The sequence below is a fragment of the Oncorhynchus tshawytscha genome, linkage group LG06, assembly GCF_018296145.1.
Source record: "Oncorhynchus tshawytscha isolate Ot180627B linkage group LG06, Otsh_v2.0, whole genome shotgun sequence".
Classification (NCBI taxonomy): domain Eukaryota; kingdom Metazoa; phylum Chordata; class Actinopteri; order Salmoniformes; family Salmonidae; genus Oncorhynchus; species Oncorhynchus tshawytscha.
The window spans coordinates 31,089,509-31,111,730 of NC_056434.1; the positions used below are offsets into that span (position 1 = coordinate 31,089,509).

The 22,222-nt window shown below is 41.0% G+C and overlaps 1 protein-coding gene across 1 annotated transcript; it reads right to left on the minus strand.

Moving 5' to 3' along the window:
• Positions 1-2,831: 2,831 nt before the first annotated feature.
• LOC112252407 (tetraspanin-3) lies at positions 2,832-19,276 on the minus strand. The gene is made up of 7 exons (XM_024423599.2): positions 18,982-19,276; positions 8,138-8,329; positions 7,794-7,868; positions 6,158-6,259; positions 5,895-6,047; positions 5,721-5,804; positions 2,832-3,783 (listed from the first exon to the last, which is right to left on the minus strand). Exons 1-7 carry the CDS (start codon positions 19,042-19,044, stop codon positions 3,691-3,693), a joined length of 762 nt encoding a protein of 253 aa, XP_024279367.1. The 5' UTR covers positions 19,045-19,276; the 3' UTR covers positions 2,832-3,690.
• Between the last annotated feature and the right edge of the window lie 2,946 nt (positions 19,277-22,222).

Below are 22,222 nucleotides of genomic sequence, written 5' to 3' on the forward strand. Positions count from 1 at the left end.
TGACTTTGCAAATCCAATCAGTTTTTCAATGTCATCACATTTCAATGTCACACAATTTTTGTTGTTGAAATGGTTTGGAAACAACTTTGATTCAACCAATGTTTTTCCCAGTGGGTAGTCATTGACCTATTAATATTCTTTAGTATTGAATAACACCTTGTGTGTTTGAGCAACTAATAAACTGTCCACATGCTAACTGTCCAAAATACAATGGCTTAGATCAGGGGTGTCAAACATACAACCTGCGGGCTGAATCCGGCCCGCGAGGCGGTCTAATCCGGTCCCTAGTTGGTCTTGAGTTTTTTTTTTAAACATGTATTTTATTTTTTAGAAATGTATATTTTGGTGGCTGGAAAACAAACTCGATAAACTTTTAAAAAATACTCAAACTAAATTGAAACTGAGTAGAAATTATAATGGGGAGACGGTGGTGGTCATAGAGTTTCTTGTCTGTGTCCAGCACACAAAAAAATCACAGAAATGAAAGCTAGCCAGTTAAGGAGCATTGAAAATACCAAAACCGATGGATAGAGTATTTTTTGCCAATTTTGCCAGTGATGAAGTATAATCAATTGTCAGGGCTCACAGGACCTCGTTGAAGACCGAATGCAGCCCCTGGGGCAAAATTGGTTTGATGCCCCTGGCTGAGATGAATATTTCTAATATCTCCTTCTACTAGAATGCTAGCAGATAGCGCAATGACTGGAAGTCTATGGGTAACGCAAATTAGCATTGGCTCGCGAAACTACCTCTAACTTCCTTCATACTAGACACAGAGACATAAAAATGGTATCCACTGGTTCATCTGACTCTGGAGAAGTAGATAAAAGGCCTCATTGTCAAAATCCTGAAGTATCCCTTTAAGCGAAAAATTCACCAGAAGCAGGCAGGCAGAGCAAGCAAAGGGAGGCGGGAGGAAAGGACCGGACAAGCAGAGCACTGACTGTATGCTAGCAGGATAGTCCATATCTCCAATCATCTTTGCTGATAGCGCTGTTGTTTCCATAAGTGGAAGAATTGGTCTAATTTAGCATGTAGCCTATGGTAAAGCCTCAACTCTACCTCTTCCAAATCAGATGAGATTAAATAAAAGTGAATAATGACATTTTTATTGTTTTGTGTGACTACAGCACCAGCGATAAATCGCAAAAATAGAGACACGTTTTAATTGAGCGAGGCATCAAAGTGGCCAACCTGCCCGTCCGGCTTCAGTTGGGTCATTACAATGCATTCTAAAATAAATCTTGCAAGCTCGCCTTTGGTGAGTTTAGGCCATTAGGGATACTATTAGACTTTGACCATTTTAAATGTATTTATGAAGTAAAGGAATCTAGCTTTGGCCATGTTTACATAAATATTTAGAAATGTTGGAATGATGACCGCAATAACTAGCAAATTAAGATGTCAGTTTTCTTTGCAAAGGTTAGCCAGGCTTGTTTGACTGACTCCATTTTTTATAAAATACCTATCATTTTCTCTGAAATACCAATCCTTTGATTATGTGTAAAAAGATGTGTATTTCAGAGGTTACACTCACACGAGTAATCTATGCTCTATTATGTATACTGGACTAAATTAAACATGCAACATGCAACAATTTCAATGATTTTACAGTTCATATAAGGAAATCAGCCAATTGAAATAAATTCATTAGGCCCTAATCTATGGATTTCATGACTGGGTAGGGGCGCAGCTATGGGTGGGTCTGGGAGCCAATCAGAATGAGTTTTTCACCCACAAAAGGGCTTTATTACGGACATAAATACTTGTTTCATCAGCTGTCTGGGTGGCTGGTCTCAGACGATCCTGCAGGTGACAAAGCCAGATGTGGAGGTCCTGGACTGGCGTGGTTACATGTGGTCTGCAGTTGTGGGGCCGGTTGGACGTGCTGCCAAATTCTCTAAAACGACTTGGAAGTGGCTTATGGTAGAGAAATTAACATTAAATTATCTGGCAATAGCTCTGGTGGACATTACTACAGTCAGCATGCCAATTGTATGCTCCGTCAAAACTTGAGACATCTGTGGCATCGTGTTGTGTGACCAAACTGCAAATTTGATTGGACTTTTATTGTACCCCGGCACAAGTTGCATCTGTGTAATAATCATGCTGTTTAATCAGCTTCTTGATATGCCACACCTGTTAGGTGGATGGATTATCTTATTAAAGGAGAAATGCTCCCTACCAAATTTGTACACAAAATTTGAGAGAAATAAGCTTATTGTGCGTATGGAACAATTCTGGGATATTTTATTTCAGATCATGAAACCAACACTTTACATGTTGCGTTTATATTTTTGCTCTGTATATTTCTTTGGGTCACAATTTGGCCTACTAACACAATGTGACCTCTACAGAATAGCTCAACCTTATAGGCTTTATTTTTGAAAACCCCACAAGCAGCTGTCCATTTGTGACTCAAGACTGTCGTGACTGTCCTGTGAGGATCACAATGGGTCAGATCAGCTTGGCAATGGCTGACAATAACCAGACCAATAACCAGGCATGTGTTAAGGTAAGAATGTGATTTTAGTTTTCTAATGAGATAGTTTTTGATATCCTTTGCACATTAAGTAGCCATGCCTTGAATGAGGTCAGAGAGCTTGTCAGCATGACGGAACGCCCCTCTTGACCAAGAGTGCATAAAGGCTTGGAAGAGAAATCAACCCTTAGACCAGGAAACATGAGGCATTAGCTACATGTTAGAAATGGTTTAAACTTTGTGGAGAAAACCACACAGCTCTAATGTCCAGGCATGGCTATAGTCTTGTTTGTGCAGAGAAACTTCGAGCATATTTTTGGGATAGAGAAACAAATAAAAATAGACAATATTCTGGATGGAATATACAGTTTATTTCCTTGTTAGTTTTACCCCATTCTATTTACATTCATCTCTGGCTTACGTTTCTGTACATGGCTAAAATCTATTTTATAACTAGGCCTACATAGTGTGCTCAACTCCACACAAAGTACAACAAAAGCTCAGTAACAGTGCATGTGGATTATTCCTAAATAAGCCTGTTTTATGCACTGAATCAAATGCCCACATTCTTACAAAGCAGATCAGTTAATTGACTGCACTTTGGTTACTGCTCATTCCTGGTGGGTCGATCCAGTGCCTGTAATTAATCTACGGTCTATAGTTCTACTGCTTCTTATCAGAAACAGAATGGTGCTGGTGAAGGGTGAGATCTGGACACAAACAAAGCAGTAGCACAAGGCAACCTCATACAAGGGAATCTTCAACTCAGTTATTTACATGATAGATTTAAATAGTTATAAAATATTCCAAGGCCATACACAGTGCAAACAGACATGAGGAAAGTATTCAGTCCACATATTCCACACAGTAGGTCCATCATTCACATCCTTGTCTACCTCAAACAAAGGGGTAAGTAGTCAGAGCAACAAATTAAACAAACAAAAAACGTGTTTAAATCACCATTTTAGAATTTGGCTTGTAGCGTTTTTAATAAGACACCTAAAACAAAACATCAACTTACATAGCATGTAAATAAATAGGTTTTTCCCCACTTCACCATTGTGGAGTATGAGCCACTCTGTGTGTGAGGAGATTTTCAGCTTACAGTAGAGACCTGAACTTGGGCAAGCCAGTGAACCACTCTCCACTGACAAAGCCACGAGCCTAGGTGTGTGTGTGGGGTGTGGTGTGAGAGTGTAGGGTCCTTCTTATGCGTAGGTTCCCCCCGTCATGAGAAGTTCATAGGCAGGGTCACGGCTCCTCCGGCACAGCACAACAAAGGCACACAGCATCCCAAATACCTAGCAGAGGAAAACAGCAGGGGTTGAACTGTAGTGTCATCCATCCATACCTTCCTGACGAGGTCGCCTGTCAACCTCTGACCTGGACGCTAGGCTAACTAGTCTCCCAGGAAAGGCTGAGCAGGGACACAAGACTACATCAGCAGCAAACAGAGAAGCATCTGGGTCAAAAGCCTCTAGAATTACTGCAAACCAGCAGATGCACATGCACAGATGCCTCACCAGCCCATAGAATAAGATAATCTAATGATGAAATGCAGAGGTGACATTATAAAAGGAAGAAACTACAGGACATTGATAAACAGCCATTTAAATGTAGACTATGACCTTCTGATGTTCAGTAATTTCAATGAGAAAAACAAATCAAGTGATGAATGACAGCGCTTTAACGCAGCTCTCCCTCATGTAGCTGCCCCCTCATTGTAGTCAAATGAACGGAATGAAAAAGGGGTCAATCTAGCAAATAACATGCCGTCTCAATCCACCGACTCAATTTCCCACAGACTCTAGAATCTAATTATGCACATTTTTAACAAATCAAACTAATATATCTATCAAGTCAAGATAAATTGGCTGGGGTACACCATTTTGTCTTAAGCCTCTATTTAGCCTAGTTTGAGATCACCTTGAATTCCTAGATTTTCCCCTGTCCCTATTGATGTGTTAGCTGACAATGTCATGAAAACGATGAGCATGCTTCAACGGGACAGAAGTCCATTAGTTGTTTTGATTCTAGTTGGCCAGATAGCCTACCAACAATGACAAGAAACTGCCATGTGGGGAATCATAAGTGACTCATTTCAGCTAGTTCCATCTTGTTCTTGATACCATGTCTTGTTTTGAGGTGTTGACTGATTTCATGTCTATGGCTAAAATTAGCTTGCTAGCTAACCAGACAATTGCAACAATGTATTTGAGAGACAAGTGCTCATTGTGCAAATGTATTTAATAATCATTGGAGACTAAATATAGTTTACACGTTGACAACAATCTAAGCCAACCCAGTCTGATTTGCCCCATAGTTGCGCACGCGTCAGTTTTGTTGCTAAACAACCAACCCGTCTATGAAAAATGTAACAGTCCCATCTGTGCCCTGTCCCTGTCCCTTGAGGCTTGCTGGAGTGTGGCAAAGGGGTTAACATAATATGGGCATACCCCAGGCCCACTCAGCCTCCATACTGAATAATTTCATGACTCATACCAGAAGTGCTTTTCAGATAGCCAGCGGAAAATAGCTGAGTACCCCGCAGAGTATCCCACTTGTCCCTCTAGTCAAAGCGGCTAGTGCCTTCACACACTAGGGCAACAGCACAAATAGAACAATAAGACAGATATTTCACCGGATGTATACATGTGAAGCATGGCGTTTCCACAACCAAATATGGTAGTGAGAGGAAGCCCAGTGGCCGGCAGTGGGAGAAGATGGATTTTGGCCGACATTCTGCAAATTTTCTCATCGACTAAACATTTGATCTCAATACAGTTTTCTGTTCCCAAAACTAGAATCTGTTACGAACAGAGTGGCTAAAGTTTTGTATACTTTACCGAAGTAAAAAAAAAAAAAAAAAAAAAACGTTTAGAAGGCGAGCAACGGCAAATTGAGTTATTGCACACACGCACTTCACAAAGTAGGCATTATTTAATGGAAATATGCGAATGCGCCAAAACACAATGTTTTTTTTGTTAAATGTGATTCTGTAAACTGATAGTTAGCCAGCTAGCTGGAGTGGGCAAATTAGCTGGTCCTACTGTTGGACGTACGTGCTGACGTATCACCATGTAGGCAACGTTTTCTACTGTGATTGGTCAACAACTCCGGCGCCGCTTGAAAAATAGAGCAGAATCCTATTTTCTCCGCCTTGGCTGAGAAGCTACCATGGGCACAAGCATCCCCCCATTAGTTGAATGAAAGAGAGCTGATGGAAGTTTTATTTTACCTGAATTGCAGCGAATGTCAGTGCAGCCCAGATGACATACATAATAATCTCCTTTAGTTTCTTCACAACAAGGGCTTCACAACCCTGGAGACACACAAACAATACATTGTGTAAGAGAATCAATTTGTATATTATGCATGCAAGAAAAGCATAGGTACGTTTTGGATCTCTTACCTCTGGATAGAGGTCTCCAGGATGGGCTAGAGAGCCTGTACAGTTGCTGACGTTAGGTTTGCAGCAGCTCACTGGTATACTGTTGTTTCGAGACTCATTAAACCAGCGCGTGTTCCTCCAGTCGGAGTAATTGTGAATCCCACAACAGTGGAGCTGCAGGCATGACAAATGGTGATGGTCAATACTAGGTCAATTCAATACAGCTTTAAATTACTTTAAAACTGTTACACAAAACATGAATTGCTCAAGTTCCATGCCAACACCTGTCTTTGCACGTAGTCAATGGCACGGCTCGGAGCATCTGTGTTGGTGCCATTGTACTCATTGTACACCTTCTGGATCGAGTGATTGACCTCATCTTCAACCTGTAAACAAACAGGTAACTGTGCTTAATAGGTCCATATTACACAACCTCAATGCTTTTCTAATGAATATCACTATATCCAATCACTTTACTTTGGATAGCACTTTTCCTGTCAAGGGAAAATAAATCTCCAAACATGTCTAAATAGAAAAAGACAGTGGCTACCATGTTTTCCATGGAGAATTTTTTTTAAAAATTTTTTAAATTTTTTTGTATTTAACCTTTAACTAGGTAAGTCAGTTAAGAACAAATTCTTATTTACAATGAAGGCCTACCAAAAGGCAAAAGGCCTCCTGTGGGGACAGGAGCCTGGGATCAAATAAAATAAAATACAATATAGGACAAAACACACATCACAACAAGAGAGAGAACACAACATAAAGAGAAACCTAGGACAACAACATAGCAAGGCAGCAACACAGCAAGGTAGCAATACAACATGGTAGCAGCACAAAACAAGGTACAAACATTATTGGGCACAGACAACAGCACAAAGGGCAAGAAGGTAGACACACAAAGCAGCCATAGCTGTAATATTGTGGCTGGTAGAATTTTCTTTCCCCATTGGGAACATATCTTTATTGCACAAACGCACTGTAAGCTTGATTTATATGTACTTTACTTAAGCCCTATTCACATGGAATTAGTTTTACTAGAGAATGTTGGTTATGTAATTATTACTCTAGAATATCCGTTATTCCAGAGGAAGAATCGGACAGGATTTGTTTTTTTCCAAACAGATGCCTGTAATTCTTTAATTCTGGAGGTTTTTAATCTAGGCTTGAAGATATGCCAACATGTCCAGGTGATAACAGGCTACACTGATAACTAGAGCTTGGCTACCAAATATTTTTTGGTATAAGTGTCCCCACAATATTTAAATTGAGGAAGTGTGATCATAATCATTACTTTATAGATCTGCAGTAGACATCATAAATGCCCCACAGCCTGCAGATGGGAGCTAAACAGCACACACTTGAGATGCGCTTTTAGGCTATGGATGAGAAAGTGACCTTGTCATTGCCAAAAGTTTGCTCAGTTATAATGCTGCTTTGTCATCTATTAACAGCAAGGGTTGCATTAAATAGGAGCAATATTTTTTTTACTGAGACATTTGGTGATGTTCAATACTTTGGCACAAAACATATAAACAAAAGCATTCACTGTGAAAGTTGATACAGTAGGTCCTAAATATATCGGCAATGCGCAGAATTTTGTTTTAAGCATCAATTTATCTAATCAGTTATTGTTTTCTTGCTCAAACCACGAGCAACACCTGTCAAACTCAAGACATTTCTCTCAAAACACAGGGATGTCAATTCGCACGTGACTAGTATTTTCAGAGGACCTTGGAGTTAGTTGAAAAACAGTAGGTTTAAGGAATTATTACTCTCATGCTATGTAAAAATTACCAACATGGCAGAGTCGGATGGGGGACTTAAATAATGGATATGGTGATTTGTGCTCGTACACATAATTACAGAACCCCATCTCTCCCAGTAAAACTAGTCCCATGAGAATAGGGTTTTACACACCTTTGACCTATAAATATAACCAAAAACCACCACAAGCACTTCCGTCACAAACACCAGCAGGAGAAGGACGACAAACTGTGGGGAGAAGAGGAATAATTAAACATAGAAGAAACTCCTGAAAATAAAATGGGTGCTTGGCATTCATAAGAGGCACATTTAAATCAATAAACTGTAATGAAGGATTATCCAACATAATACAAAACAATATGAACTCTTATCTCTGTAGCCTGAACTGGGTAAGCATTTAGTAATCAGTCATCTGGACAACAGGAACACAGAGGGATATGATATCTGAGCCCAGGTTGAACGCTGTAGTAGTAGGTGCTAAGAAAACATTCACTGACCGCTGCAAGCCCATAGCGGCTTTCTCGTATTGTGGCACAACATCCAATAAGACCAATGATGAAAAGGAGGCCTCCTACTGCAATTATGGTCACAGCAGGGATAAGGGTGTACACATCTTCAAAGAAGTGGTCGTAGTCATCATACGTGATGAACACGTAGGCTCCAACATAGCACAAAATCCCTGCTGCTGCCTGTATGATGGGTGGGGAGAGAGAAATAGTATTAATACCACAAAAACACGAAATAAAATGTTTGAATGAGTACAGCCTCTGAGTCTGATGGTCCCTGAGAGGATATGAAAACCCAAGGCATTAACAGGGCATTCTGCCTTATCCTAAGGGTTCTCTGCTACAAGCACCGCTTAATGTTTAGAAAAGTCAATCATCGCTTGTGATACAGGTTTAGAAACATGTATATGTATATAAGCAAGAAATAATCGTTCAAATAAAAAATATATACTTATCTTAGCAGGTTTGCACATACGGCTGTGTGCCTCCAGCCGACAAACTACACTTACTTCCCAGTTCGCTTACACACAGGTGTTTGAGCTCACTAGTGATCACCTTTATCTTCTGTAAAACAAGCGCTGTAACGTGTAGATATGGCCGTGTGTGAACACTAACCCCAAAAAAAGGTGTGTTTAACCTTTGGTTTTTTGAAAATAATTTCTCACTGATGAAAAATTGGTCCTTACGTTTCTAAAACTGTACCGCAAGCAATGCGTGATAACATTCAGAAAGTGCATCAGAGCTCTTAACAAAACTCCCCCAGAAGACACCTTCATGAATAAAGCAGGGATGGGCAACTCATCATGAGGGGCCTCAGATGCTCACAGGTCTGAGTACTCACATCCACAACCCCTCCACATTGAGAGTAAACCTTTTAGTGCCCCCCCCTCTTGACAGTGGAGAGAAATGCTGTTGGTTTCGTGCAATACTACACATTTTGCCATGGTGTAGAGAAAGTGTTGCAGTTTTAAAGAAAATTCTTTGCTGCATTTGTACACATTTTGCCATGGGGCAATTTGCTGTTTTACAGCAAATTTTCTGCAATTCTACACATTGGCATAAGGTTTATAGGTATTTTTGCAGTTTTTTTATATGAAATCTGAGACTGACTAACAAAAATCAGTATTTAGACCATAGTTACAAGTTTAGATAGCTGTACACTAAACTAACTTAGCAATCTAAAAAATGTTAGCTGACTGGGGATAATTGACTGACAGAGAGAAACTGCTGATGGACAACTACATTTCTAAATTGCACCTTGTGTACTATTTGAACTTGTAAGTTGAGACCCTGACTCAGTTTAAACACCTGTGCTAAAGGTATCTCCTGAGTGGCACAGCGGTCTAAGGCACTGCATCTCAGTGCTAGAGGTGTCACTACAGACACCCTGGTTCGAATCCAGGCTGTATCACAACCGGCCGTGATTGGGAGTCACATAGGGCGGCGAATAATTGGCCAAGCGTTGTCCGGGTCTGGCTGTCGTAGGCCGTCATTGTAAAGAATAATTTGTTCTTAACTGACTTGCCTAGTTAAATAAATCAATAGTTTGTGTATATGAATGGACTAAACTAGGCCTATAAAAGTATCTGAGACCAATCTTGAGCGGGCTACGGATGGCCTGAAAGGTGTATGTCTGACAAATGCATAACTATTACAACCATCCCATTTGCATTATAATAACTCAAGCAAGATGGCAGCTTCGCTTCTAGTCCTTAGGAAACTGTACAGTATATTATTTTTTATGCATTTCTTACATCGTTAGCCCAGAAAACCTTAAGTGTTATTACATACAAACGGGAAGAACTATTGGATATCCGAGAGACATCAACTTACCAGCACTACAACCAGGAATACGACTTTCCCAAAGCGGATCCTTTGTCTGTACCTCCCAGAGCATTTGAACTGATTCCAGAGGCCGATCAAAAACAACGCCGCCCAAGGAGAGGGTGCTGGAACAGTCTTCTAGTGAGGCTTTGGATGTGCGCACACCATCCACCACTTCCAAGCATATTACTCTCTAATGTCCAGTCCCTAGTTAACAAAGTAGATGAAATCAGGGCAAGAGTTGATTTCTAAAGAGATATCCGGGATTGTAACATACTCTGTTTCATGGAGACATGGCTAGCTAGGGACATGCTGTCGGAGTCCATACAGCCAACAGGATATTCAGTGCATCGCGCCGACAAGAATAAAGATCTCTCCGGTATGAAGAAGGGTGGGGGTGTATGTGTCAGGATTAACGACTCATGGTGTAATTGTAGCAACATACAGGAACTCAAGTCCTTTTGTTCACCTGACCTAGAATTCTTTGACGGTATTATCTCCCAAGAACTCTCCTCTGTCATCGTCACAGCCAAGTATATCCCCTCGCAAGAGGATACCAAGACGTCTATCAAGGAACTTCACTGGACTTCATGCAAACTGGAAACCATATATCCTGAGTAGAGGTCGACCGATTATGATTTTTCAACACCGATACCGATGCCGCTTATTGGAGGCCCAAAAAAGCCGATAGATTAATCGGACGATTTTTATTTTATTTTTTTAATGTATTTGTAATAATGACAATTACAACAATACTGAATGAACACTTATTTTAACTTAATATAATACATAAATAAAATCAATTTAGCCTCAAGTAAATAATGAAACATGTTCAATTTGGTTTAAATAATGCAAAAACAAAGTGTTGGAGAAAAACGTAAAAGTGCAATATGTGCTATGTAGGGAAGCTAATGTTTAAGTTCCTTGCTCAGAACATGAGAAAGCTGGTGGTTCCTTTTAACATGAGTCTTCAATATCCCCAGGTAAGAAGTTTTAGGTTGTAGTTATTATAGGAATTATAGGACTATTTCCCTCTATACCATTTGTATTTAATTAACCGTTGACTATTGGATGTTCTTATAGTCACTTTAGTATTGCCAGTGTAACAGTATAGCTTCCGTCCCTCTCCTCGCTCCTCCCTGGGCTCGAACCAGCAACACAACGACAAGAGCCACCACATCCAAGCAACGTTACCCACGCAGAGCAAGGGAAACAACCACCCCAAGGCTCAGAGCGAGTGAAGTTTGAAACGCTATTAGCGCGCTAACTAGCCAGCCATTTCACTTCGGTTACACCAGCCTCATCTCGGGAGTTGATAGGCTTGAAGTCAAACAGCGCAATGCTTGACGCACAACGAAAAGCTGCTGACAAAACACACAAGAGTGCTGTTCGAATGAATGTTTACGTGCCAGCTTCTGCCTACCACCGCTCAGTCAGATTATATGCAACGCAGGACACACTAGATAATATCTAGTAATATCAACCATGTGTAGTTAACTAGTAATTATGACTGATTGTTTTTTATAAGATAAGTTTAATGCTAGCTAGCAACTTACCTTGGCTTTCTGCATTTGCGTAACAGGCAGTCTCCTTGTGGAGTGCAACGAGAGAGAGGCAGGTCGTTATTGCGTTGGACTAGTTAACTGTAAGGTTGCAAGATTGGATCCCCCCGAGCTGACTAGGAGAAAATCTGTCGTTCTGCCCCTGAACGAGGCAGTTAACCCACCGTTTCTAGGCCATCATTGAAAATAAGAATGTGTTCTTAACTGACTTGCCTAGTTAAATAAAGATTAAATAAAGTTTTTATTTTTTATTTTTATTTTTTTAAATCGGTGCCCAAAAATACCGATTTCCGATTGTTATGAAAACTTGAAATCGGCCATTCCGATTAATCGGTCAACCTCTAATCCTGAGGCTGTATTTATTGCAGCTGGGGATTTTAACAAAGCTAATTTGTGAACAAGGCTACCTAAATTCTATCAGCATATCGATTGCTATACACGAGCGAGTAACACGCTCGACCATTGCTACTCTAACTTCCGCGATGCATACAAGACCCTCCACAGCACTACTTTTGGCAAATCTGACCATGACTCCATCTTGTTGCTCCCCCCCTATAGGCAGAAACTAAAACAGGAAGCACCCGTGCTTAGGTCAATCCAACGCTGGTCTAACCAATCGGATTCCACGCTTCAAGATTGCTTCGATCACATGGACTGGGGATATGTTCCCGGGTAGCCTCAGATAATAACATTGACGTAAACGCTGATCCTGTGAGCGAGTTTAGAAGTAAGTGTATAGGAGATGTTGTACCCACTGTGACAATTAAAACCTTCCCTAACCAGAAACCGTGGACTGATGGCAGCTTTCGAGCAAAACTGAAAGCACATGCCTTGCCATGATTAAATGCGGTGGTAACTGGAAATATGGCCGAACAGTGTAGTTATTCCCTCCGTAAGGCAATCAAATAAGCTAACACGGAACCCAAACCGGCTGCGAGCGTGCGCCATCGTGTGCTATCGTGCATACATTTATTTTGTCCCCCTACTCCAAAACGTGATCATGACACGCAGGTTAAAATATCAAAACAAACTCTGAACCAATGACATTAATTTGAGGACAGGTCGAAAAGCATTAAACATGTATGGCAATTTAGCTAGTTAGCTTGCTAGCTAATTTGTCCTATTTAGCTAGCCTGCTGTTGCTAGCTAATTTGTCCTGGGATAAACATTGAGTTGTTATTTTACCTGAAATGCACAAGGCCCTCTACTCCGACAATTAATCCACACATAAAACGGCCAACCAAATCGTTTCTAGTCATCTCTCCTCCTTCCAGGCTTTTTCATATTTGAACTTATACGGTGATTGGCATCTACACTTTCATAGTATAACCACAACAACCAGCAAAACATTTAATCTTTCAATCACCCACATGGGTATAACCAATGAGGAGATGGCACGTGGGTACTTGCTTCTATAAACCAATGAGGAGATAGGAGAGGCAGGACTTGCAGCGCGATCTGCGTCAAAAATAGAAAGGAGTTCTGGGTGCAATAATTGAATAACATGGATTTCTAATTGTATTTTGCGACGCTTGCGCACGTGATGTGTCTGGTTTGGTCAGCATGTAAATGTCAGTATAGAGAAAGTGGAGTCGCAATTCAACGGCTCAAACACAATACGTATGTGGCAGGGTCTATAGACAATCAAGGATTACAAAAAGGATTCCTTCTCCGTGACCGACGTGAGTAAAACATTTAAAATGTGTTAACCATTGCAAGGCTGATGGCCCAGACGGCATCTCTAGCTGCATCCTCAGAGCATGCATAGACCAGCTGGCTGGTGTTTATGGACATTCAATCAATCCCTATTAGAGGTCGACCGATTATTATTTTTCAACGCTGATACCGTTTATTGGAGGACCAAAAAAAAAGCAGATACATATTATAGAAATCAGCCGATTTTAATCTATGACAATTACAACAATACTGAATGAACAATGAACACTAATTTTAACTTAATATAATACATAAATAACCTATTTAGTCTCAAATAAATAATAAAACATGTTTAAATAATGCAAAAACAGTGTTGGAGATGAAAGTAAAAGTGCAATATGTGCCATGTAAAAAAGCTAACGTTTAAATTCCTGGTTCAATATTCCCAGTTAGGAAGTTTTAGGATGTAGTTATTATAGGAATTTTGACGCGTTGACTATCTCTATACCATTTGTATTTCATATACCTGACTACTGGATGTTTTTAATAGGCATTTTAGTATTGCCAGCCTAATCTCGGGAGTTGATAGGCATGAAGTCATAAACAGCGCTGTGCTTCAAGCATTGCTAAGAGCTGCTGGCAAACGCAGTGAGGTGCTGTTTGAATGAATGCTTACGAGCCTGCTGCTGCCTACCACCGCTCAGTCAGACTGCTCTATCAAATAATATACTTAATTATAAATGTAATAAACACACAGAAATACAAGCCTTTGTTCATTAGTCAAATCCAGAAACTATAATTTCAAAAAACAAAACGTTTATTCTTTCAGTGAATTACGGAACTGTTACGTATTTTATAAAAACAGGTGGCAACCCAAAGTCTAAATCTTGCTGTTACATTGCACCACCTTCAATGTTATGTTATAATTATGTAAACTTCTGGCAAATTAGTTCACAACGAGCCAGGTGGCCCAAGCTATTGCATATACCCTGACTCTGCTTGCACTGAACGCAAGAGCAGTGACAAAATTTCCCTAGTTAATATTGCCTGCTAACGTTAAAATAAATTAACTAAATATGCAGGTATAAAAATATATACTTCTGGGTATTGATTTTAAGAAAGGCATTCATGTCTATGGTTAGGTACATTTGTGCAAAGATTGCTGAAAAAAAGCACAATGTGTTTTCGTTAAATCATCACCCGTTTGGCGAAGTTGAAGTAGGCTGCGATTCGATGATAAATTAACAGGCACCGCATTGATTATATGCAACGCAGGACAACCTAGTTAACCTAGTAATATCATCAACCATGTGTAGTTATCTAGTGATTATGTGAAGATTGATTGATTGTTTTTTATAAGATAAGTTTAATGCTAGCTAGCAACTTACCTTGGCTCCTTTTGACGCTGCACTCGCGTGGCAGGCTCACTCACGTAACAGGTGGTAGGCCTGCCACGCAGTTTCATCGTGGATTGCAATGTAATCGGCATCCAAAAAGGTAGACTACCGACTGTTATCAAAACTTTAAAAATCGGGCCTAATTAATCAGCCATGCCGATTAATCGGTCGACCTCTAATCCCTATCCCAGCCTGCTGTCCCCACATGCTTCAAGATGGCCACCATTGTTCCTGTTCCCAAGAAAGCTAAGGTAATTGAACTAAATGACTATCGACCCGTAGCACTCACTTCTGTCATCATGAAGTGCTTTAAGAGACTAGTCAAGGATCATATCACCTCCACCCTACCTGTCACCCTAGACCCACTTCAAATTGTATTTTTACCGACCCAATAGGTCAACATACAATGCAATCGCCATCACACTGCACACTGCCCTATCCCATCTGGACAAGAGGAAGACCAATGTAAGAATGCTGTTCACTACAGCTCAGCATTCAACACCAGAGTACCCTCCAAACTCATCATTAAGTTTGAGACCCTAGATCTCGACCCTCCTCTGTGCAACTGGGTCCTGGACTTCCTGACGGGCCACCCCCAGGTGGTGAAGGTAGGAAACAACATCTCCACTCCGCTGAACCTCAACACTGGGGCCCCACAAGGGTGAGTTCTCAGCCCCCTTCTGTACTCCCTGTTCACCCACAACTGCGTGACCATGCACGCCTCCAACTCAATCATCACGTTTGCAGACGACACAACAGCGGTAGGCTTGATAACCAAAAACGACGAGACAGCCAACAGGGGGGAGGTGAGGGCCCTCGGAGTGTGGTGTCAGAAAAATAACCTCTCACTCAATGTCAGGAAAAGAAAAGAGATGATCGTGGACCTCAGGAAATAGCAAAGGGAGCACCCCCCTATCCACAGGACAGCAGTGGAGAAGGTGGAAAGTTTTAAAGTTCCTCGGTGTACATATCACCGACAACTGAAATGGTCCACGCACAGACAGTGTGCTGAAGGCACAAAGCTGGGACAGAGATAGAAGCTGTTTTTCAATCTCAAAGCCATCAGATTAAAACAGCCACCACTAGCACAGATCGGCAGCTGCCCACCTACAGACTTGATATCATTGGCCATTTTAATAAATGGAACACTAGTTACTTTAATAAATGTCTACACACGCATTACTCATCTCATATGTATATTATGTAAATTGTATCTATTCTTTACTATCTATTGCATCTTAGCTGCTCGGTCACTGCTCATCCATATATTTTATACTTAAAGTTGAAGTCGGAAGTTTACATACACTTAGGTTGGATTCATTAACTTCTTGACGCTACCCATCCCTGATGCGGGATCATTTGTCAGCAACCGCTGAATAGCATAGCGCCACAGTCAAATAATATTACTAAAAAATATTCATATTCATGAAATCACAAGTGCAATATTGCAAAACACAGCTTAGCCTTTTGTTAATCCACCTGTCGTCTCAGATTTTGAAATTATGCTTCACAGCGAAAGCAATCCAAGCGTTTGTGTAAGTTTATCGATAGCATCAGGAAGCTTGGTCACCAAAATCAGAAAAGCAATCAAATTAACCATTTACCTTTGATGATCTTCGGATGTTTTCACTCACGAGACTCCCAGTTACACAACAAATCTTCCTTTGTTCCATAAAGATTATTTTTATACCCAAAATACCTCCATTTGTTTGTCGCGTTATGTTCAGAAATCCACAGGAAAGAGCGGTCACGACAACGCAGACGGAAATTCCAAATAGTCTTCATAATGTCCACAGAAAAATGTCAAACGTTTTTTATAATCATTCCTCAGGTAGTTTTTAAAATATATATTCGATAATATATCAACCGAGTGTGTAGGTTTTTCAATAACAGCGGGAGGAACAATGGAGGCTTTACTCTGTAGCGCAAAAACTCACTGAGAGCCCCCACCTATCCACTTACGCAATGTGATCTTTCAAGCTCATTTTTCAAACTAAAAGCCTGAAACTATGTCTAAAGACTGTTGACACCTTAGGGAAAACAGAGAAAAAGGAATCTGGTTGATATCCCTTTAAATGGAGGACAGACATGCATAGGAACAGAAGGGTTTCAAAATAAGAGGCACTTTCTGATTAGATTTTCCTCAGGGTTTCGCCTGCAATATCAGTTCTGTTATACTTACAGACAATATTTTGACAGTTTTGGAAACTTTAGTGTTCTCTATCCTAATCTGAGAATGATATGCATATTCCAGTTTCTGGGGCTGAGAAATAGGCAGTTTCAAATGGGTACATTTTTTAGCCAAAAACAAAAATACTGCCCCCTACACGCAAAAGGTTCAAGCTCGTTTTACAACCACTCCAAAGTTCTTGTTAACAAACTATAGTTTTGGCAAGTCGGTTAGGACATCTACTTTGTGCATGACAAGTAATATTTCCAACAATTGTTCAAACAGATTTCACTGTATCACAATTCCAGTGGGTCAGAAATTAACATACACTAAGTTGACTGTGCCTTTAAACAGCTTGGAAAATTCCAGAAAATGATGTCATGGCTTTAGAAACTTCTGATCAGCTAACTGACATCATTTGAATCAATTTGAGATGTACCTGTGGATGTATTTCAAGGCCTACCTTCAAACTCAGTGCCTCTTTGCTTGACATCATGGGAAAAATAAAAAACAATTCAGCCAAGACCTCAGAAAATAAAATTGTAGACCTCCACAAGTCTGGTTCAACCTTGTGAGCAATTTCCAAACGCCTGAAGGTACCACGTTCATCTGTACAAACAATAGTATTCAAGTATAAACACCATGGGATCACGCAGCCGTCATACCGCTCAGGAAGAAGACACGTTGTCTCCTAGAGATGAACGTACTTTGGTGCAAAAAAGTGCAAATCAATCCCAGAACAACATCAAAGGACTTTGTGAAGATGCTGGAAGAAACAGGTACAAAAGTATCTATAACCACAGTAAAACGAGTCCTATATCGACATAACCTGAAAGGTCGCTCAGCAAGGAAGAAGCCACTGCTCCAAAACCACCATAAAAAAATACAGACTACGGTTTGCAACTGCACACTTTTTGGAGAAATGTCCTCTGGTCTGATGAAACAAAAATAGAACTGTTCGGCCATAACTACCATCGTTATGTTTGGAGGATAAACGGGGTGGCTTGCAAGCCGAAGACCACCATCCTAACCGTGAAGCACACAGGTGGCAGCATCATGTTGTGGGGGTGCTTTGCTGCAGGAGGGACTGGTGCACTTCACAAAATAGATGGCATCATGAGGTAGGAAAATTATGTGGATATATTGAAGCAACATCTCAAGACATCAGTCAGGAAGTTAAAGCTTGGTCGCAAATGGGTCTTCCAAATGGATAATGACCCCAAGCATTCTTCCAAAGTTGTGGCAAAATGGCTTAAGGACAACAAAGTCAAGGTATTGGAGTGGCCATCACAAAGCCCTGACCTCAGTCCTATAGAAAATTTGTGGGCAGAACTGAAAAGGCGCGTGCGAGCAAGGAGGCCTACAAACCTGACTCCTTTACACCAGCTCTGTCAGGAGGAATAGGCCAAAATTCACCCAACTTATTGTGGGAAGCTTGTGGAAGGCTACCCGAAACGTTTCACCCAAGTTAAACAATTTAAAGGCAATGTTACCAAATACTAATTTAGTGTATGTAAACTTCTGAACCACTGGGAATGTGATGAAAGATATAAAAATAAATCACTCTATTATTCTGACATTTGACATTCTTAAAATAAAGTGGTGATCCCAACTGACCTAAAACTGGCATTTAATCCTAGTAAAAATTCCCAGGGATTGTGATGTATTTGGCTAATGTGTATGTAAACTTCCAACCTCAACTGTATATACTCTTATCCCATTCCTTTACTAGATTCTGTGTGTTTGGTTTTGTTGTGGAATTGTTAGATATTACCTGTTTGATAGTGGTGCACTGTCTGGTGGCTACCAGGCTAGTATTGTATGAGAAGTGGCATTTTAAAAAGGTTCAATGGGGTAGACTGCAGGGCAGGCAGTGGCTTTCGTCCTGGGAGAAATGGGGCACAAAAGCCATGCATTTAACTCCCTCTAGCCGCAGTAGCCAAAGCAACCAGACCAGAAATAAAACAGAGAAGCAAAGGAAATGTTCAGACAATTAGTTACATCTAAAAGGGGCAGCAACAACATGACTGCAAGAACATTGAATTATAATAGCCCAAATTCTCAAACAGTAACGTTAGCTAGCTATATTGATGCTACAAATAGACAAACATGGGCCGAGGTTGCCTTGAATGGCTAGCAGGTTGCTTGCAAATTTGCTGCGTATTATGGTTGAGGAAGGGATGTTGCGCATTCATTCCCAAACGACAAGATGTCGTTTTGACTTACCCAAAAAATTAAGTTCAGAAAAACCAGCACCGTCTTTGATGAGGTGATACCACACTGCCCCATGTTTAAAACAGGTATTGTCTATTATTATGGTAAAAACGTATTTGCAAAATGGCTGGCTATATACCCCTGCGTTTGTAATCCATGCCCGACTGGAGTAGATTCTCTGACTCCCACACACCGGAGCGCCAGCACCACAAAAACCAACCAGTTGGAGGTCATGTGACCCGATGTTGCAACCTCAACTCATTTTATCAGCAAATATTTTTTATAACTAACTGTTCTATCTGTGCTAGCAGTGTTTGTATCATAATACAAACATATGGATCAGTGAGTAAATTACATATGTAAAGGACGTACCACGTCCTCCCGATTCGTTTGTATGGGGGGTGATAAGTGCCCGAATTAAGCCTCCCGAAGCTACAGATACCCTTCACGAAGTCCCCTAAGGTCTTCCTTGTTTTTTTCTAAGTCTTCAAATTGCCGACATGTTCATGTCAGGAGACACGTACATGTCATGTAGATGTAGCGTGGTTCGTTCTGCGTTGTGTACTTTTAATTAGGATGCTGCCACAACTGAAGGTCTGCTAGTGGAATTATTTTCATTTGCCCTGCACACAAAGAGACAACACACATTATGTTAACCCTTGGCGCAGTCCTAGCTCTCAGGCACCTTGCTAGCCGAAAGTCAGGCAAAAGAGCGCCAAAAGGAAATAACAGGTGCTGAGTGCACACATTCAATGCACAACAGCACACCATACAAGTAAAATGATACAGAACATAATTCTGATAAAATAAAAGACATACCTGCACACGAAGAGACAACACACATTATGTTAACCCTTGGTGCAGTTTGGATGAATGAGGTGCCCAAAGTAAACTGCCTGAGTAAGAAGCTAGGATATGCATATAATTGGTAGTATTGGATAGAAAACACTCTAAAGTTTCCAAAACGGTTAAAATAATGTCTGTGAGTATAACAGAACTGATTTGGCAGGCGAGAACCCGAGGACAATCCATCACCCCTGATTACTATGGCTGTCAATGGGAATATAAAAGTAATACCGCCCAGATTGCAGTTCCTAGGGCTTCCACTAGATGTCAACAGTCTTTAGAAAGAGTTTCAGGCTTGTTTTTTGAAAAATGAGCTAGAATTTGTAGTTTTTGTAATTGGCTCCATTTTGGCTGTAGTGTTTGTAGCGCGTTCCGGTGAGGCCGCGCACTTGGTTATTTATCTCCGGTAATGAATATACTATTCTTAGTCTTAAATTGTATCGTTTATTTACATATTAGGGTACCTGAGGATTAATTAGGAACGTTGTTTGACTTGTTTGGAAGAATTTCAATGGTAACTTACAAGATTCATTTGTATGCATTTTGAACGAGGGAAACCGGTGGATTACTGAGTCAAGCGTGCCAACAAAACAGACTTTTTTAGGATATAAAGAAGGACTTTATCGAACAAAACAACCATTTGTGGACATGTTGGACAAAACCCACTGAGTCAATGATGGCTCCGAAAGCCTTTTGGAGTGGGTCTGTGGACTTTTCCATGTGAATATTAAAATCACAAATTAGAATATTATCTGCTATGACTACAAGGTCCGATAGGAATTCAGGGAACTCAGTGAGGAACGCTGTATATGGCCCAGGAGGCCTGTAAACAGTAGCTATAAAAAGTCATTGAGTAGGCTGCATAGATTTCATGACTAGAATCTCAAAAGACGAAAACGTAATGTTTTTTGTTGTAAATTGATGATGCTATCGTAAATGTTAGCAACACCTCCACCTTTGCGGGATGCACGGGGGATATGGTCACTTATGTAACCAGGAGGCGAGGCCTCATTTAACACAGTAAATTCATCAGGCTTAAGCCATGTTTCAGTCAGGCCAATCACATCAAGATTATGATCAGTGATTAGTTCATTGGCTATAACTGCCTTTGAAGTGAGGGATCTAACATTAAGTAGCCCTATTTTGAGATGTAAGGTACCACGATCTCTTTCAATAATGGCAGGAATGGAGGAGGTCTTTATTCTAGTGAGATTGCTAACGCGAACACCGCCATGTTTAGTTTTGTCCAACCTAGGTCGAGGCACAGACACGGTCTCAATGGGGATAGCTGAGCTGACTACACTGACTGTGCTCGTGGCAGACTCCACTAAACTGGCAGGCTGGCTAACAGCCTGCTGCCTGGCCTGCACCCTATTTCATTGTGGAGCTAGAGGAGTTAGAGCCCTGTCTATGTTGGTAGATAAGATGAGAGTACCCCTCCAGCTAGGATGGAGTCCGTCACTCCTCAGCAGGCCTGGTTTGGTCCTGTTTGTGCGTGAGTCCCAGAAAGGGGGCCAATTATCTACAAATTCTATCTTTTGGGAGGGGCAGAAAACAGTTTTCAACCAGCGATTGCGTTGTTAGACTGCTGTAGAGCTCATCACTCCCCCTAACTGGGAGGGGGCCAGAGACAATTACTCGATGCCGACACATCTTTCTAGCTGATTTACACGCTGAAGCAATGTTGAGCTTGGTGCCCTCTGACTGTTTCATCCTAACATTGTTGGTGCCGACATGGATAACAATATCTCTATACTCGCCAGTTTTAGCTTTAGCCAGCACCATCTTCAGATTAGCCTTAACGTCGGTAGCCCTGCCCCTTGGTAAACAATGAATGATCGCTGGATGATTTGTTTAAAGTCTAATACTGAGGGTAATGTAGTCTCTAATAACTAGGGTTTTTGCCAGAGCTATTGGTGGGAGGCTTCGGTGTCTCAGACCCCATAACGGGAGGAGTAGAGACCAGAGAAGGCTCGGCCTCAGACTCCGACTCGCTGCTTAATGTGGAAAACCGGTTGAAAGTTTCTGTCCCTGCTTAATGTGGAAAACTGGTTGAAAGTATCTGTCGGCTGAATGAGAGACACCGGTTGAGCATTCCTACAGCATTTCCCTCCAGAAGCCATGGGAAAGTTGTCCGGCTGCGGAACCAGTACGAGGGGATTTATACTAACGTTACTATCTGTACTTACTGGTGGCACAGATGCTGTTTCATCCTTTCCTACACTAAAATTACCCTTGCCTAACGATTGCGTCTGAAGCTGGGCTTGCAGCACAGATATCCTCGCTATAAGGCGATCGTTCTCCTGTATATTATGAGTACAGCGACTGCAATTAGAAGGCATCACGTTAATGTTACTACTTAGCTTCGGCTGTTGGAGGTCCTGATGAACCATGTCCAGATAAAGCG

Bases quoted from the DNA above. Each gene is read 5' to 3' on its own strand.
- LOC112252407 (XM_024423599.2), bottom strand. From the start codon at position 19,044: ATGGGGCAGTGTGGTATCACCTCATCAAAGACGGTGCTGGTTTTTCTG. The intron at 7,869-8,137 runs GTCAGTGAATGT...TTCTCCCCACAG, and splicing joins GCCGCTATGGGCTTGCAGCG to TTTGTCGTCCTTCTCCTGCT. The intron at 6,048-6,157 runs GTGTTGGCATGG...TCATGCCTGCAG, and splicing joins TTGACTACGTGCAAAGACAG to CTCCACTGTTGTGGGATTCA.